Source organism: Mycetomoellerius zeteki, unplaced genomic scaffold, assembly GCF_001594055.1.
Source record: "Mycetomoellerius zeteki isolate Tzet28-1 unplaced genomic scaffold, Tzet1.0 scaffold218, whole genome shotgun sequence".
Lineage (NCBI taxonomy): Eukaryota > Metazoa > Arthropoda > Insecta > Hymenoptera > Formicidae > Mycetomoellerius > Mycetomoellerius zeteki.
Window position 1 is genome coordinate 106879 of NW_017257150.1, and position 20837 is coordinate 127715.

General features: G+C 35.1%; 1 protein-coding gene across 3 annotated transcripts in view; it reads left to right on the plus strand.

Moving 5' to 3' along the window:
* Pgant9 (polypeptide N-acetylgalactosaminyltransferase 9) overlaps positions 1 to 20837 on the plus strand; it is a 106655-nt gene that overhangs the window by 64242 nt on the left and 21576 nt on the right. For all 3 annotated transcript variants that reach the window (XM_018448040.1, XM_018448041.1, XM_018448042.1), the window contains one exon: positions 18845 to 19014. In XM_018448040.1, coding sequence (XP_018303542.1) covers positions 18845 to 19014 — 170 coding nt within the window. The remainder of the gene's footprint in view (positions 1 to 18844; positions 19015 to 20837) is intronic.

Consider the following 20837-nt stretch of genomic DNA (forward strand, 5'->3'; position numbering starts at 1 on the left):
TGCCTGCAAATCTCTTCGTAACGCTGCTTGAAATCGGTTGTTTTCTTGTCGAATTGAAAATGATCCAGTCTCTCGCAATCTATTAAATGTCAACATAAACACTCTTCGGTTTGGCACTCTTCTGTTTGGAAATCGTCGTGCATATTCTCGCACCGCCTTTAAAGCATTACCGTTGCAGAAACCGTATACAAAAACCATATCAGCATATTCACTATTAGAATACGTACGCGGCATATTGCAAAAGACAAAATTCATCTACTGTTAAAGGCTTTCAAAGAGCGACTGACAAATTCATAACAGAAAGTGGAAAATGTAATCAAATATGTCGGTGCTAGATATGGCAAGAAATGTAAACATTTTTTTTCGATTTCTCTGAAACGGAGCAAAAACGAGCATATGTCTATAGGACTTTTTTTCTTAGTTTTTTACTCCTCTACACGCTCCCGAAGTTTTGCGATTTAATTTGGAAACACCCTGTATATATACATACATATATACCTATATATATTTTGAATATTATAGAATCTCGAAAACGAGAAAATAGTTTCAATAAGACGGCTTGATGTCGAGTAGATGATGGGGAATGAGGCGGCACTTGCTTGAATTTTATGTTAAATCACGTTGAAAGTTCCTGACGTCACACGCTTTTGAATCTCGTACCGCAGTCGTACAAGTTTAACGCGGACTATGGGCGAGTCGGAGGAAGTAATTTCGTTTCGAAATTCCGTAGCGTAGTCCTGCGCGACGACGGTAAGTTCCGTTCGTAAGTCAACGAGCTTAACGAGCATGAACAATTTCCATACATCGGCGCACGACGACGTTTCGTGGCCGTGGTAACTGGCAACGATGACATGCTTTTATATACAACCATCAGATCTATCCATGCAATTTCGTAAGTTCGTTAACGTTCGTTCGAACTTGTCGCAGCGCATATTGTGCTTGTCTTTACCAAAATAATTTCGTGCATGCTTACACGTGATCGAGGGCGAGCGGTAAATCGATACCAAAGGGATCGCGAGTTTGTTGGTCGGATTTAGTGCTTATAATTCCCTCTCTGCCCTTTATTCCTTCCTGCGTTTCGCTTGAATTAATAATACGTATAACTATGCTTGTGCATCGATCCGTGAACCGGAAATTTCTTCAAGTATACGTTAGAAATTATCTGTTTAAATTATCATAATAATAAAAATTTTATTAATTTTTCATTAAATAATGCTATATTTGTAATTTGTAGATATATATTTCTATTATATGAAGTCTTTTTTTAGATATGATTTTTTGATAGTTTTTAAAATATTCTCTAAGCAATAATGTTTCTAGATTATTATTGTGATAATATATTATAAACAACGTGTATGTGAGTAAATTATTTTCAAAATACTGTATATATATATATATATATATACATATATGTATGTATAATATACATATAAAATGCACTCTCTATAAAGGATTGTGTATATGCATAATATAATGTATGAATATATAAAAGTATATACATACATATATTTTTTTCATATTTCCATATATTTGCATTTATTTTCCAAGTTAAAGGTTAGCTTAATTATTACAGATTTAATAAGTTATTGAATTATAAAGATCATACTGCAAGTTTGCAATATAAATAATGCTTTTATTAATATGTTATTATATTTTACTAATAAAAGCATTATTTATATTGCAAACATGCAGAATCTTTGTAATAATATTATAATAACTTACTAAATCTGTAATAAGCCAAAATAACCTTCATCCTGAAAGGAACAAATAGATAAGAATAGATAAGAAAAGGTGAATCTCTCTGGAAAAAAGTAAGAACAGAATTATTTCTTACCTTCGCAAAAATCCGCCAGTGATGTCGACCAGATTCAGCGAAATCGGTCTCGCGAGCTCCAGGCATGAACGCATTGCTCGAATATGCTATGCAAGTGCTAAAAGGGTACCGGATTTGTTAAAAATCGAACAGACATGCATGTACTTATCATGCAGCCAGTCATACAAAGGACACGACGTTCAGAAATATCACGAAATCGGATTTCTCAATTTGAATTCTGTAATGCTGAACGTATTTGCATGTAAAAAATGTCACAGTAAAATAAAAACTCACAGCGTATATTCTCTGATTGATTTATCCAGAAGCCACTATCAAGCTGTACGGAAAACACAAGTCCTCTTTGAAGGAAATTTAGAAGTAAGTTTCACTTCAGCTCGGAACTGTCATGAGTCTTATTACGTGTCTACGACTGTGTCTTTGAGTCTGTATGTTCTGTTTCTCCACGATGATATCGATATATTGTAATCTTTTGATCTTTCGATCTTCCCTGGGGGACTAAACAGAGAGAGGTATTTGAACTTTAGAAACCAATGTCTCTTCTCCTCTCATCGACCTCTTCGAGTTTCGCTTCCTCATTTCTCAATATGCGAGATATTCTTCACCAGAATTGTACAAATGATGAACAGTGTCAGTAAATAAATAATATCGCTCGCAAATGAGAATATACGAACTGGAAAATTAAGAAGAAATTTGATCGAACAATGCCCAGCTTTGCTATCGAAAATGTCGAAGCAGATGCAGCAAAAAATACCGTGGTCGTTGATCGCGTTTTCTTAGTTGATCGTGTTGCGCTTTTATCGAATTGGAAATTGCATTGAACACGTTTCTCATACACATACATACGCATACACATACAGACGAAAGGTATGCTTTATCGACATTTCTGGATATCGAATAGAAATGGTACAGACGCTATTAATGAGCCGTCATTGATAATTAACAGGTTTCCTCTGGAGACAGTGATACATCGACGCTTAGCATTAAGCTAACTGATCTCCTATAGACGCTCATATAGGTTGACATACATATATACATGGGAATGAATATGTAATGTGAGTATGTCTAATGAAAATTAATGCTATTAATTTATTATTTCCCATTTCTCAGAATATTTAAAGATTCAACAGTTTCTCTCTTTCGGTATGGAAATATCTTAAAACTTAATTATGTAGAAATAATTTTTGAACGATTATATAAAGATAAAATGTAATTTTAAAAAATATAAATATAGATTTATCAAAGATAATAGAAGTTAATGCAGATAAAATAATTTTATTGGTGAACAATTATTGAAATTTTGCAAGTTATATGCATGTAATGAAACAGTAATATAATAATATAAAATTTTTTTCATTAGCATTCATGGTACTATTGGAATTTTTGCCTCACGAGCATGAAATAACATTCCTGAAATTCTGCCGCGTGTATAATATAACATTTTTTTAAATCCTGCTACTCTGTATTTATTGATTCGATGTTATAATTTATTGTAACAAACGGAAACAAAGATTCGAAACCTTCCGTCATTGATAGGTTTGCTACCGTCCGTATTATAAAATATAAGCACATTTTAAGTATAGCCTATCTTTAATTAATTTTACGTATTTTTTTTATTTTAACTGTTGACTTGCTGCAACAGATTGCGCAGTACAATACTTGGAAACGCCGGTATTGATTACCGTCACCGGATGTTGCTGACATCATTTATTTTTCTCACTGTTCAGGAATTAATTAACGTATACTGACATTGATTTAATAACATTCGTCTGATTATTTTCGAAACATGGATAACATATTAAACGGAGAAGATTGATATTCCTGTATTTAAAAACTTATAAAGCGCAAATCTCTTGTTGTTAGCACCATGTTAATCCAAAAGTAATCACCTAGTTTTTATTTGCATAAACGATCACTTGGGATAGTTTTTATACCTCGTTTAAAAGTCACTATTATTAATTACATATTATACATTATTGATTCTACAATTTATTAGTATTTGAGATCATTTTATATATATAAGTGTGATCCAGACTAGCCGCAAGAACCGGCATGTACACATTGTTTTTGAAAAACTGAATCGGAAAGTCCTCTACCATTTTGCATTGGTAGTAACAGTTAACGAGATATTAATTTATAAAAATTGTCGAATAAGCGGGTAAAATCGAGCAGGTAAAATGTGTAAGACAACATTAAGCTATTCTTCAAAATTCTTTATAAAATATCTCAAAGATATTTCTTAAAGAATTCTTAAAGATGTTCTAAAGTTGTCTTATGCATCGATTTTAGACATTCTACTTATTGGGTAACTAAAAAATTGCGAAAATTGCAAAATGATAGGCAACTTTTCAATTCAGTTTTTCATAAACAGTATATACATGCTGGCTCTTATATAATATGAAAAATATGTTTTTCAAGAAAAAACAAAGAGCAATAAAAAAAACTAGATATGAATTCTCGATCAGTAAAGGAAATGATAACTGTAACTGATCATTTTCTCACTGTTGGAATAATACAAATTATCTTAAGTGATTATTTTTGAATTAATCATATTGTTTTACGGTGCACCTAAAAATTAGGAAAATCATATGTCCTGAAATGTGTTCTACATAAGAAATTCATTATTTTGCTTTTTTGTATGTGTATGATTTGTGTATGTATAGTTGTTTATTTGTCCAAACTCATCTACGGCTATAATACAGTTTGATGAGAGCTTTATTAACCATTCAAACGTGAAAATTATAGTGTACATACATTGGTGATACATTATCACAATCCCAATGCGACGCAATTTATAAACTTCTGTTGGAATCCACATTAATTCGATCGTATGCATATTTAAGTACGCGAATGAATTTCGCGCGTTGCGGAGTTAGTCCGGTGCCGTGTGATGCGTGTCGGGATACGCATCGGAATCCCCCTACGTTTATGATTAATGCAATGTTTCTAGTCTGCAGATACCGCGTTGGTCGCTACGCTCTCCAACGGTATAATGCATACGTTAATTAAACGCTACCGCTTGCACCGTTGACCGCACTTCTACGAAATGTCATTGGGGAGAACCGGCTGCGTTAACGACGAGAAATAATTTACGTGTGTCTGAACACACCGGTTGCGTCGGCCTCCGCGACGTGGATTCATTCATCTGCGTGTTTGGTCAGAACGAATGGACGACGTAAATTTAGAACTCGTTCGCAGTTTCAATTTTGAAGGACATTTTAATGTAAATTTCGATCACCATTGGCGATCCAAAAGCCGCTAGAACCGTGATAACTCTCGTTGTTTAACAGGGAAAATAATATACGAGATGTTTCTTCGGCTTTTTTTAGACAGTGATACATATAGAGAGCTATAACACATTTGTATTTGATAAATTTATACACATTATTGTAGATTTATTTAATATTAAATATTTAAGATAAATTGTAACTAAAAATTGTAACTGATTACGAGAAGTCGTTTTAAAAGTTTTTATAGATGCATTATAGTTCGATCGGTAGATAATTTATTGATATAGTTACTTTTAAATAAGAGAACTAGAAAATGTTAAAGATGATTTGCATATTTAAATTAATATCCGATAATTTTGCGATTATAAAGTATATGAGCAAAGGATATTTAAATTCAATCGGGAATCGATATTGTGCGCTTCAACCTGCTTCAATCTGCTTCAACCTTTAAAATGAGCTTTTTCCGACATTCATCAAACTTTAAAGGGAGAGAAGCTGAAGGCTATGTAAAGAAAGCATAATATATTAATACAATGCTACTATTTTTATATTTTATAAAATTGTTATGAAACTCATAAAATTGACTTCGAAATCGGGTAATATTCTTTTACAATATAATTTGTATTATATTATGTTCTTAAACATACTAATGTATAATGTTTATAGATTCGCGAAAGTTCACGAAGCGTGCAAAAGTTCTGACATTTGCATTTTCTTTTTGTGAAAATCAAGCGGATTTTAATTTATATCCAGAAACTCGTTTAACACAGCTTTAACTTTATATTTCTAATAGTCACCATTAAAGATTACGAGAATATTTAACATCTTGAAAATGTCGCAAACCATGAATAGCAAGCTGTAATAGCGTGATATTTTATGTGACCTCTCTCTCTCTCTTTGTCTCTCTCTCTCTCTCTCTCTGTCTCTCTCTCTCTCTCTCTCTCTCTCTCTCTCTCTCTCTCTCTCTCTCTCTCTCTCAATTTTTTTCTCGTCTCTTCAACGTTTCACATTTCATCCGTACATTTCAGTCTAGCACAAGTTTTCTATATTTAACGAACAAGTCGGCGATCACACGTATATTAATTTCACGGAGATAATGTCAAGGTTCTTTAAATGCATACTTTTATGTTCTGCACAAAAGTGCGGAATACGTCAGTCTAACCAAAATGCGAAAATGTTATAACGTCGGGTGAGTCTCAATTTGGTCGCGTATAAACATCGCGACCGATCGAAACACATCGCTGGTTCCACTTGAAGCGCGGTCGGAACTTTTTGAAAAAGGATTATACACCTGCGCGTGACAGGCACAGACGGATGCCGGCTGTGAACGCAATAGAGAGGCAAGGAAATACGGGAGATTCGGACGGTAAAATTCTGCGGTGACAAACCGTCGCCGCTGTATTAAAACTCTCCGTACGATAGAGCTCCCCCCCAGTCCGTCGGTTTCTCTGAACCCCACTCTCTCTCCTATTTTCGCCGTTATTAATCTTCCGCGCGTGAAAGTTGGCAACACCAGGATATTAATCACAGCGGGGCATCGCGGTAATTCCGTGGGACCTACTAATCATGGGGCAAGACCAATTAATTCGCGGCCATATTGCGGCTGAGAGTGAGATGGATGCGAAACGATGGCGGCAGCAGCAGCAGTAGTAACGGACGATGTGTACACCGACATTCGAGGAGCTTTTTCTTCCGCGTTACAAATCTTCGCACTTAAATCTTGGGCCTCGTAATGTTGTTGTCTTCCGCATTCCGTATTATATTGTATTATTTTATCTTCGTCGCCGAAACAATTAATGCATTGAATTTCCAACAAAGAGACTTTAATCCACACTGATTTTTCATCAAATGAATTCAAATGCTACGGCACAAATTTTGCCGCAACTTAGCTGTGTGCAAAAGACAAATTTGAGCATGCTCTTTACTCTTCAATAAGTTATACGACACGTTGCGCGGAGAAAATTCCTTTAAAAAGAATTGCAGTCTTACGAAAGCATTGCACGTGATGCTTTATGAAAAATCTCTCGATCTCGATATTTTTATTGAAGGTCTTGACAATTTTTAAAAATTGAATTCTGTATCAAAAAGTATTGTTGGAAAATATCTTGTTTCTATAGAAAACTCTTGTCTCGCTTAATTAATCGGAAATGTGTTGCAGTTTATTAGCAGTGATTTTTGTATACCAAATAAATCATAAATTTAATACAACATTAAGGAGTGTTCCGTCAATTGTTCACGTAACGATCACGATGTCATCTTTCAGATAGAATAGGTAAAAACTAAAGAGGTGAACGAAAAATAGGCAAGTGAGATACTCGTCCACTATAAACAGCCAGAAACTTGGACAGCGTCCAAATAAAGAAGTAATACTAGTTTCCCCGAAGGCTAGTAGTCTTCAACGAGCGAGGAGCTGTCTTGAGCAATAGTTCCGCAACGGATAACGAGCACTATTGTCTAGAGATGCCGATAATTATGTGAGCTTGTCCAGTCCAGTGACAGTTTCGGACAACAAATAACAAACGCTGTCTTCCGCCCTCCCCCCCCCTCTCTCTCTTTCTTTCTCTCTCTGTCTTTTTGTCTTTCTCTGAAAGACTGTGAGATATTTAAATTGATCACGTAACATATGCAATTGACACGCACCAACCTGTGGGCAATTACTCCTTGAATGTACAGCGCCTCTGGTCATGCCTCGTTGTTAATTAAAGGCATGGACTAATTAGATGACAAGCCGTTATTAAATGTTCTTACGCAAATATTTTTATAGAATGCTTGTTTGTTCTCTTTTTGGAAGCAATAATCAGATTTTGCATCAAATTAGTAATAATTATATTGATAATAGAGGGAATATGAGAGGGAATATGTAATATTTATTAGATACCATTGTAAGTGATAATACTTATTACTAATATAAATTGTTATATACGATGTTTTTATAATAGAAGTAAAGAAAGTCTTAAAAACACGCATTAAACGATATTAAATGACATTATGACTACATGTAACAAAACATCTCTCTCTTATAGTATAAATTTTATAAACTTACAGCGTAATTACGTAATAAGCTTTGACGCATGATCGAATTAACGTAAACGCCATAAGCGCGAAACTAAATAATATTAATCGCATGGCTTATTGTATTGGGGGGCACTACGCGGCCAGCTCATGTGAATCGACAATTAATCATCCAGATGCATTGAGGCATAAATAAATTACCAAACGTAAATAATATTACTGAGCAGCCTCACGCGCTCCGATCTCATCTCAGGTATTTTGCGCTGAATCAAGGTGGTTTATCGACACAGTAATTACCGAAACATCGGCTAACAATTGCGAATGTAACGTGACGTGATAAGAGATGTATGTATACGGAGTCGTTGTCCATCCTGGGCTTTGTGCGCACCTGTAACAGCGCCACGCAGAACTCAGTCGAGCACGCTCGTTTCTCGGCAGTGGTCCGCTTTAATTACATTCGGACGATGTTTCAATTTGAATACATAACGGCGGCATTATTTGCACAATACGATAATTACCATACCGCCTGGAGATGGGAATATCAGCAGCCGAATTTCGACTGGCATTACTGATGCATCAGGCTCATAAAGCCCGCCACGCTCCTGGCCGCATCTCTCCCTCTATTGTCTCTGAAAACAGCAGTAGTTAAGCTCGTAGATAATCCCCGAAGTAAACCTACTCTGCCGGTTGTGTACACAAATGCGTGAAATAAGCGTTTACGCGCGTAGGCGTCGCTTAGAGCCGTCGGGTTAATATGCTGCGGCATGGAAAACAGGTCGTTCAAAATGAAATTTAAATAAATAAATACGAATTCGTTGCTTTATTTTTATCTTGTTTTGTCAACGTTTCAAATATATAAAGCAGACAAAGGAAATAATTTGAATAATTTTTGGGATACTTATTTATTTGTATTCGTAAAACAATATTCGTAGAACGAAACAATTTCTTTATTTTTTATACAATCTTTTAATACTTATTTATACAATAAAACAAAATTTGTTCTTTTGTTTATGAACGATCTTTTTTCAAAAATACATTGTTCCAATAATCTCTGAGAATATATGAATAGTTGCGTCACGTGTTGTATGTAGATACTCTTTTTTTTTAATCATAGATCGCAACGTATCTCGTAAAACGTGAGCATCGCATCGTTTATTTAACGTCAATTCGCTTTGCCGCTGTTGTTTCTGCACCTATGTGTATTTTCCTCTCACTGCGTGCGAGCGTGGGGGTTGCGTATTCCTCGATGCACCTTCACGAACGCGAATTCAATGACTGCTAACTCCGCCGGCGTTGACGATAACGCGCGTGCAGATTTTGCGAAAGGTATAGAAATAGGATGCAAACGAGGATGCTTGTTAGCGAGCCGGCACGAACCGTGGCGTTCTCACTCCCTTGAGTTCGCTACGAGCGATGGCAGCGGACGAGGATGTTTACTCATTACAGGTAAACACTATCCATCATCCCCTTCCAGAGCTTTCAGGTCGCGATTCCGTCCGGCGATGCAGCGGGACTCGCCATCTCATTCGCAACGCGGCACGATGCAAAAATTTGGATGCGACGACGTTATATTTTTTCCTCCTTCTTCTGCTTTTGCTTTTGATATGTTCTGAATATGCCTGTATCGTTAATATATTGGCATATTTAATTTCGTTTGTATTTCATACGCATTTCAATTTTTGTCATTTAAAGTTATTTACTCAATTAATAAAGAGAAATGTAATTTACTAACGGCAAAATGCTTGGCTGTTATTAACAATTATAAAAGGCCGGTTAATTGGAATGCACTAGTCGCCAACCAATGGCTGCGGCGATTTATTCTAAACTCACATACAAAGCTCGTATTATTCCTTCATAAATATTTTCACTGGTATAACGAGAAAATGAAATAATATGAGAATTACATTAAATTTAATTTAATATATCGTAATAAAATTTTATGTGCACATTGTTATTGTAACTTAAATGTGAAGTAAAATATAACGCATTTTAAACGAGGCCAGAGCGCATTTGTCAAGCCACTAATTACTTACAGTTGACCAAATGTATTTCACGTAGTAGTGACCGACATTGCGGGTCAGGTGCCGCAAGTGGGAAACAACCGCGTAAACTCTGCTATCGGTATACGTAAAATTATACAGAGGAAAACGGCGGTAATAAACTGAAAAACCAGGATTGGACTGTATTCTCGGAATTTTCCTTCTGCGACGGAAATCCCAAAGTAACATAAATCCGAAGAGGCGATATATACGATTGCAACGGCAATATGCGAGTTACCAGTTAAAAAGAGAGAGAAACATCCACGGAACCGAAATGGTAGGCGTCTCTTAGACTACATATATCACTGCTGCCTCGAGATACAAAGCTGTCATGTTAACGCTGTCAACTGTTGTACGTGAAATTTTACAAGGTATATACGCGAAACTACAAACTGTGACGCTCGTAAAGCTGTGCGCGCTACACATTGTCGAATTAAAATCTCACTTCACTTCATTGAGACGTTTAGAAAGAATATTTAAGGCAATGTTGAACCGTTTGCGTAAAATGTTTAACTGCTGCTATAAAACATTGCTCGTTGCAATGCAATTTTCTTCCGTAATTATTTAAGATGTAAGTATTTTAAACAAACTTGTGTAAATTACGTAAGGTACAGAATTTCAATAGATATAGAGTGCAGAGTCCGTCAAAACGGAAAACACAAGATATCTTATTTTACATATACGTATATTGTCTAGAAATGCAGTCTGCAATTATAAATCAAATTCAAACTAATTTTTCGTGAAATCATCACATATTAATAGTGTTTAAAATATTTCCATTTTTCTTTGAAAGAATAATTTTTCCTTTAGATTTAGGACGAGTGAACTTGCCAGAATCTTGACACAACCTATTCTGAAAATAAAATATTCACGGAACGTAATTGAAATGAATATATTATTTTAAATATATTTTTAGAAAAATGATTTATTATATATAAATGCATGTAGCTTTTTGTATATTTTTTTGTACGCATATTTTTGTAAGACTTATAACTCGTGAAATTCAGGCACGTTGCATTTAGCACTAAAATTTGATATGAATACGGAAGTCGAGAAATCTGAAAACCATCGCATATCAAGGATGTTGTGTTCTTTCTCTTACATCCCACTAGAGCATCCCAATGTCGCTGACGCTATATCGGGATACAAAACTGTCGTCGCGTAACCAAGCTCACTTGGGATTTTATGACACGCGTATATATGGAATCTCCATGCCGCTGTATTTCGCGCTTTTCCTGGAACTTCCTGCGTAGTCTCCGGCAAGTGCTTTTACATTTTGGCAGCATTTCCAGGCGCCATGGCGCTCAAAGCGTCATCAACCGCGTCTCGTTAAGATTGAATTTCAATCAGTTTCCTCATGAATCGCAATCGATGAATATAACATACATCTCGCGTGCCAGGAGAACCTTTGTACTTAAAGACTTAAACGATCGCGATTTTGCAAACTCTGCCTCTCTCTCTCTCTCTCTCTCTCTCTCTCTCTCTCTCTCTCTCAGATTTCGGTTTGTTTTTGCTCTTCCTCTCTCTCTCTCTCTCTCTCTCTCTCTCTCTCTCTCTCTGTATACTTTATCCACGTTAAGAAACAGATGAGATTCACATGTACCCTTTTTACATAAAAATGGTTTTACCTCGCTTATCTCGCTACATGAAAATTAACGTGTGTGAGAGAAGCACGAGGATTGTTGTACAGAAAATTGCGCTTGTATAAAAAATACGTTGGGAATTCGCAATGTTGACGTTGTCATGGCTATGATCCAAACTGAATAATAAGTCACGATAACATCAAGATGACGTTAAAATGATTCGTGATCGATCGAAAAGTAACTTTAACAATCATTTTGGAACCATTTTGATGTCATTTAATGTCAGCAAAACTTGTTATTCTGCTTGAGAAGTCCGTTGTAAATTTACCTTTATTCTGAAAAGAGAAGTAATATCGATGGCACAAATAAACCCGGTTATTAAATGATACCGAGGTATAAGAAAATAGCTTCCGTGTTGGAACAACGTTCGTTCTTTTTTTCTTTTTTATTCTGGTCAGCAAATAAAGCTTTGACATAAACATTACGTGTTGCTGGAGCCATGCTCGTGCAGACTTACGGTATCCCACGAAATTAAATACGATGATATGAACGAGACAATAATTCGCGGGTTAACGTTCGGAACGTGTATACATTCCGCTCACGTTCGCGTGCGAAAGCTCTCGTAACTTAGCGGCGGTCCCTCGCACATATACGTACACGTGCGTGTATACGTACTTTCTGTGGCACACGAGGAAAGGTGAGAAACACACTTCATCACGGATATTCTCGTTTACTCCTATAGCCGAAAGTTCGCACCCCACCGAACCATTACGGATCTTTACGATACCCCGCGGAGCGGATGCGAGCTTGCAAGTTGCGATATTCTCGTCGCGAAGAGCTAATTGAAACCGCGTCTGTATTTTTTTTTTCATCATACCAGATTACCCTTGATGCGAAATAATAAACGACAAGAGAATATATAGGAAATTACATTCCGAAAAATTCAATACACGTCTTCCTCCTGCTCGGTTTTTCACTATGAAAAATATCTCATCAGTTGAATAACTGTCAGCAATAAAGAATACAATTATACTGGATTTTATATTATATTTTTAATACATATGTGTGTAGAAATAAATCGAATTAAAAGAGGACTGAAATGTTTTCCTCTTTTCCTTTTTTATCTACTTTATACTTGATTTATTTGCGAACCATAATAATATTAAAATATATGCAAAATGTCCTTGCGAATCCGAAATATGAAAAATGTTCGCAAAAGCTAGCGCGGTCGATTTTTCTCTTGAGTGATTGTTTTTAAACTCCCAGAATTCGGTCTGGGAGAGTCGATCTCTCTCATTCAAACATTACATAATCCAATTACACAACGCACGCATAAACATTATTATGAAGAAAATGCGTGATCAGCTGTCGCGTACAGACAAGCATGTGTTGGATCCTTGGGAAAGTATGTACGATAAATACACTTTAACCGGGGGGAGAAAAAAAAACAAAACATTAACTGGGCATATATTAAATCTGCACAATAATGAGAAAATCGTTCCTTTCCTGCACATGTATTGTACCTTTCATTAATTTCAATACACACCTAGATTCATTAATTTTTCTGTAAAGAATGAATATGATACGTGCGTTTTGCACAGAAATGAGTCCATCTGTTATAAATATTTTCAACACTCGCACGTATCATATATAATTTATATATTATTTATATAAAAATCCTTGAAAATTGCAATTTTTGGTTATTTTCGAAGAAACAAAATACACACGCAAAGACACATGAGGTACCTACTCATAGTGATATTAGATATATGCTCAAAGCTATTTTGAAACCGATTCGTCAATACATATAAAGTGAAAGAACTCTAGTGGTGTTGTTTTATCGCCTTGTATTGTGATACTGTGAAAACTTGTGTAAAGTGGTCTCGCAAATGGCTTCCAGGAAGAAATTGGCAATCGAAAAGCGATCTGCCATATTCATAGAAAGTTTATAACGAATGGACTCATTTCTGTGCAAAATACACGTATCATTTATTCTTTACTTTTTAGAGAGATCAACAAATCTGAGAATGTATTAAAATTAATGAGCAGTAGTGCATATGAGAGAGCGCATATGCATGGGTGTGAGAGAAGTGTGAGAATGCATACAAATTTTCGATAAGAAATTTTGTGCGACCTTCGTAACGATGAAAAATCAATCGGGATTCGAGTTTACGTGGGTCATGCATTTTTATCACGTTGGCCATTTCGAACTATCTGCGTCATCTTTCTTAAAAATGTGGATCTATTTCTCTCGGATGGTCCTATAATCTCGTGCGAGAAAGGCGCTCTTATCCATCGGTTATGACGAGAATCCGCGGGGGTATCTAGATTCTCTTAGATTCGAGGCCATTCTCGAAGGACGTCAAATGTAGCGTAACTTACAAGAGATATCGCGAAGTATCCAATTTTTCCGCTTTACGATTTCTGAGGTTTAGGTTATTTTTGCACAGGATTATCACACTATCGCGACTTATAAAATATCATTAATTCACTGTTATTAGCTGTTCATTCTAATAGATAGAGTAATTATCGGATTGAATAACTTGCGTAAGTACAGTTAAAAAGATAAGAAAAATGTAAAATCATTTGTAAGGAATGTCGACGTTGAATGTTGTAACGTAATCTGAAGATCCGTAGACAAACGATTCTTGAAAGGCAAGAAAGATGCTCGTAAAAGCCCGCAATTAGCTTCACGAAACTTTCATTTATCTTTCAGAGAAACGCTGAAACAGATATTTTGCAACGCTACCTTCGCAAAAGTTTTTCTTTAAAGATATATAATTACACCGGGGAAACTAAATTAGATTGTACATCTCATTCTGCATTTTCTGATAGCCTTGCGAGTTTTAAGATGTTTTCCTTGCATTTTATTGCGGTATCGGGCAAAAGGGATGAGATGAAAACTTGGATATACTGCAAATCAATAAATTCCATTATAAGACGCTTTTCTTTGAAACTTTTAAGAAACAGATTATATTTTCCCCCAAGCTTTATTAACTTTTAATAATGGTTCAACGAAAAGGTTATGATAATTTATCACATTTAAATTTTAATTGAATAAAACATTCGATTCTGTTTCGTCACGCGGTACCTATCTGAGAATGTTCTCATTACAATTTATTGGAAATGAAAGCTCGCCGCCAACAAAGGAAGAATTTGGACGTGAGAAATTTGATTCTCGATCTTCTCGCAGCGCAACGTCGTTTCCTTAAAGCTTGGTGCTCGTGCACTCACTTCCACAGTATTTGACTTTCACTCACTACTCGCGCGCGCCTATTTCTTCAATTTCCGCGAACGAAGACAAGTCAAGATCCCCGCAGGCGAGATGCTTACGGCGAAGAGAGTAAGAGACTTGCAAATAGAATTCCACGCATCCGAGATGCGGGCCGGGCGACGGAGGGATGCAGCATGAAACGTGACGCGTTTGATCGAGTGCAACGCCTCGCGGGGTTTAGGCGATTGGGATGACAGGGGGATGGGGATGGGGATGGGGATGGGGATGGTAAGGGTGATCGCCGAATGTGCTGAACGCGCGAAGGAGCCGCTTCTCATTCGATATCCGTGGCTGATTTCGAGGTACCCATCCCGAGCGCCGTCCAACAATGGAGTCTCTTTTGTCGACGGGAAAGAGGATATCGCTGTTGAACGTCAATCGACTGGAAACGATCGATGCGTTTACTGGCTTAAGCGATTTCCCACTTTGTTCGAGCCGTGCCGTGCGCGCGATTTATATTCGTGGCCGTGCGCTCTCACGATATATTAATACGACTGTGACGATATTGCTATGATTTACTTTCAACCTGTGCGAGCTACATAAATACGCATTGATAGATAGATTCTCCCCACATCTAGCTAATAGAATGATTATTCTGTTATACAAATTCAATGTTGGTATAATATAGGTATGTATATTTAACGCTTAAACGAAATATTACGATTTTAGATTTATTATTTAATCGGATAGTATAGTATTATGAATTAATCATTCATTCGTGCAGGATTTGTTAGAGATTTTTTCTATTGAGCCGGAAAAATTTTGAATGGATCAGTTATATACGAATATAATAATTGATATATCGAGAGTGTAGTTGATATATTATTATATTTTTATATAAATGATATTAATTATATTAAATTACTATATTAAACGATGTAACGTAACAAGTACCGTTGTTCATAATGTGGATTAAAAATGACTTATAGAAAAGGAGATTAAGAAACCTGTTATTGCTGCAAGAATTATGTGCGATAATAATGACAAACCGCGACCAGAATTTTCTCCGTGGAAGCCGTTATTACTGCGAGATTTATCACCGACAATGTTGGAAATTAAAAACGCAAGTGCTCCGCATTTGAAAATGAGAATTTCGCCGGCTTTGCTTTACTGTTAAAATTGAGTACACAAACTAATGCGGAATGAGAGGAATGCAGATGCAAATAGCGTTGATTCAGCTCGGGCGTTTGCGAGCCTCTTTTGCTTTTCTAGTCAAAAGCTTATCTGATGTATCTAATGTATGGTTAAGGTGCATCAGATATGCAATCAACAATAATGTAGGAGGTATACGTTTTACATTGATAAAATATTATTTTAAAGAATCTACGTAAACAGTAAAATAAATTCCAGTCTTTTTAATTAATGTTATATTATATCTTATCACAAAATCTAAATATTCTACAAATTAATGTGAATGATATTACAAGATATTTTCCTTTAAAACTTTTAGAAATATACATATTATACATTTCCAAGTTGCATTAACTTTTAATAATAGTTAAATTAAAAATAAATTTTTGTAGTTAAATGCGAAACTTTTTATAAAATTATATACGCATTTTTTATAATGTAATAATTTTTTAAATAAACTGTAACTCTAACTGATTATATAAATAAAATTTATATTATGAAAATTAAGTACTGTTCTATATCTTCAATATAATATTTATCTCTAAGCAGATTGCGACTATATATTGTATATATATATATATATATATATTCGGAATTTCTTATTTATACTTTACCATCTACATACATAGTGTATACATATATCAAATATACCAGTGGGCTACGTTATAATGTATCTGAAAATTAATAAGAGTTTTCTTAATCATTATGATCGAAATAAACTGGAAATGATGTTGATATTTAATCAGTTGTCTGCGCTAAAATTATGCATATCATATTTTTTTAGATAGACGAATTTGTCTCTCTTCTATGCCGTATGAAATCTTCAATTATATACATTTCTCACTCTAATTTTATATTAATTTTATCTTAATATGACATTCGCCGCGGCGCCGTTATCTTTATGAATTTATGACCAGATATAGCAGTCATTCGGGACAGAGAAATTAAACCTCTCTGTTTTTATAAGAGAAAACTCTCTTTACTATTTTATTGTGGTATTATAATATCCTCCTTTCCAACACGCTATATAAAAAATTTTAATTATTATGTGACATTTTAAATATTATATGACATGTCTTACAATTCACAGCTCAGTTGTAACGTATGTAGTTGAATTTATATATGAAATTTATTATGAACATTGATAAAAACGATATATGTATAAATATCTGCGACAATTTATGTAAAATTCAATGTGACATGTTTGTTCTTTATGAAATTTGTTAAGCGTCTGTTTTTGGATAAATGAGAAACTATACGACATGTAAATGTAAAATACTTATTCTCTACATTGCCGCTATACATTATCGATATTAAATTGTTAATATTATTTTATCTTGTAATATTTATTGCAATGTTTTAAAATACATTATATCAGCAATCTTTTTCTGATATGTTCACATTTTTATATTTCAATCTGCAAAATATTGACTATTTTCAAGAAGTTTCTCTTCTTTTCTATTTGACTCATCATTATTCTGTTATTTAACTGTTTACCTATTATCTTATTTTCCTTGACTAATTTTCATATTAACTGAAGAACGGTTATTTATTATGTTTATACTTCAAGCTGTTTCTGCAATGAGAAAATATTTCAATGAGAAAATATAGACGTATAAATATACATATGTAGATACGTTAAATTTTACATTTCATCTGACACAAACGCCTCCAATCCGACATGGAAACTGATTATGAAGGGATCTCATTCACGAGTAGATATTCGCTTCGGTACACCAGGAAGGATAAATCGGAAATTTAGCAAACAGTACATTTCGTGAACGGTGCGTGTGCTGGCAGCTGTTAATTGAAATTATTCACAGATGGTAATCATAGTAATGGCCGTTATTGAATGGCACATCTCATAATCGCTTCATTAGCACGCAATGCGCGCAATCGTAACGTGTACAATGTACTTATTCTCGGCTGCAGTATAATGCGCTAATTACAAACGAATACCTTGAATTAATATATGATAATTATCTCATGGGTGGAAGCATACGTATTTATAGTAGAGCTAATTACGAAGACATCGATTGTGAATCGAAATGATATTCACGTATTAAATGCATTATGAGACTACAAAATCGCGAATAGCGAATGCAACAGAGTAAATATTGGATAAATATAACGTGTATAGAATTTGACGGGAGTACGTTAATGTTAATACACACAGAAACGGCGAGCTCTCGCAAATATTACGAAGAAAGCAGAAGAAGAACATATACATTTGATTTGCCGTATCCATAAACCACGGCGTGTGTCTGCGGCTAACTGTGTGTTCGTGCATTAACTAGGTCCGGAAGTCGCAATCCCTGCATCCCTGGAATTCATTTTGCGGTGAGCTTCGGGCGAGCGTACACCTCGTGGGCGTTTAGTTTACGAACATTCTCTACCTTAATCGTATTACCGTATTTTCCTGACATATCTTCTCGTACATATTATCGGTTTCGCGTAATCATCCCTGTTGCGGTCTGCAGATCAAGAACTCGATTCGGCCGCACTATTGATGCACTGTGCTCGTGATTGTTCTGCAAACAATCGCGCAATCCGCTGTCGAAGTTAATATTATTAGAGGAACGTAGACAAGACCTATATTCAGCATGAAATGCGACGATATTTTAATTTTGCTTCGTTAGTAATATTTATATATGAAATATAATTTTAACAATAACAACACGATTTTCCTTTACAGCATGATCGTTGACGATTTATTTAATTTGCTTTGATTCTTTTTGTTTTAGGTGTAAAGAATCTGGTAGGTACTTGAAGGACCTTCCGCCTACAGCAGTAATTATCTGCTTCCACAACGAAGCTTGGTCTGTGTTGTTGCGTACAGTGCATTCCGTGCTGGATAGATCGCCAGAACATCTCATACAGGAAATCATTCTGGTCGATGATTTCTCCGACATGCGTAAGCTGTTTTTCTACTAATACAGAAAAGTTAACAAATTCGTTATTATCTCCTCAATCCTTCGAATCTGACGTAAAAATCTGTAACACTGTTACTGACGTTGCATCTGTGAGACCTATTTAATTTATGTTAATTAAAAGGCACTAATTTTAAGGAATCAAACTCTCTAAATCTGGATAGTCACTAATTACCCAGTAGCATATTTGGCACTGATAATCAGTGAAGTTCAACTAAAAAAGAAAGAATGTTTGAGCATTATATAACTAAAATACTGATATTTGCACGTTAATTTCAATCTTCCAATATCATATTCATTGAATTTAAGCATTAAAACAAAGTTAGTTAGATCACATAATAAAGATTAGCTAGGTTAGGGATCTCACATTTAATTCACTGATTACCAGTGGCATACTTGGCACTGATATCAGTGATTATTCATTGATTCAGATTTAGAGAGAATTAATAAACATAACTCGTATAAAAAGAATAAATATTAACAAGGAATCGTAACTGTTCCTTGATTTTGATAGATTTTGGGTATGTTTTAGAGCATAAAAAAATATTAGATTATTTTTCATCTGTTTATTTTCAGATTTATGAGATGAAACAACATCTTGAAAATAACTTCTCGATAATAAAACGGATTGTTTCATTTTCGAATATCTTTGAAACTATCAGGTATATGAATAATTGTTTTATACAAAAGTTTTATGGTATTTTATACTCTTAATAACAGTGTCATATTTTTCGAAAATGTCAAATTTTTAAAGTTCTCCTTATTCTTCGGGGTTTGTCGATCCCTAAGTCTTAGAGATAAACATATAAAAAATATGCTGGATCTAATATCTTTTGATGCTCTATCAAACATCAAAATCCAACAAAGCCCATCAAAATCAATGAAAGAGTTCTAACGGTTCTCTCTTGTATAATTTTAAGAATAATCCAAATTTTTGCATAATGTAACATAAAAAAGAATTGAATTGACATTTTTAACAAAGAGATTTATAATTGAATGCGCTCAATGGATCTACCGTCAACTCCAGAAAGTTAAAATTGTCGAATTTCATAATAACGCGCAATAGACTTTATTTTATGCGTGGTTCAAAAAACAGATTTCAACTTTGTTTTCGATACCGGAAAGTTACGAGAAATAATTTATATGATCGTTCATCGGGGAAAATTAATACGTAATTTGTATCTCTATTGCGTGACATATGATATATTTAAGATATTTCTTCCGTATAAAGCGAAAAGTAGACGAGTTACTCTCGCTTTATCGCTCGAACCGCACACGTACTTTAGATTCAAAACGAAATATCTTCTACGCGCGATCGAAGCGGAATAGCATATCGTTTCCGTAGCGTCATAAATCCTCGTGCAGCTCTCATCGCCGAGCGATGAAAAATCCTCGATAGAACGCCAAGAGGGGAACTCGTAAGCACAGAACGCGAACGGAAACCGCGAACCATTATATTCGCGTACTTGCTCGTGCAACCGCGTCTCTATTCAGAACGGTGATTCGTTATCGCGACAGTGTTTCGTAGTTTTGCGATAGATCGATTAATTGCGATCCATCTCTCTACTGTGTCGCCGCGACGTGAATAGAAGAGAAACTCTCAGCCTGCTTTACAGACACCCTGAAAATTACGAGGGTCATACAAACTCTGCTGCTCGGCTCTCTATAAGTTTAACGTTCTCACTTGTTCTCGTTTTCTGAAATCGGGCGTGAACGCGCTACTATATTGTATCGAAAATTACAGCTATGGGGAAATACTTAGAAGAAAGGTTCAGCAATCTGAAAACTCGTAAAAATCTGGAACTTT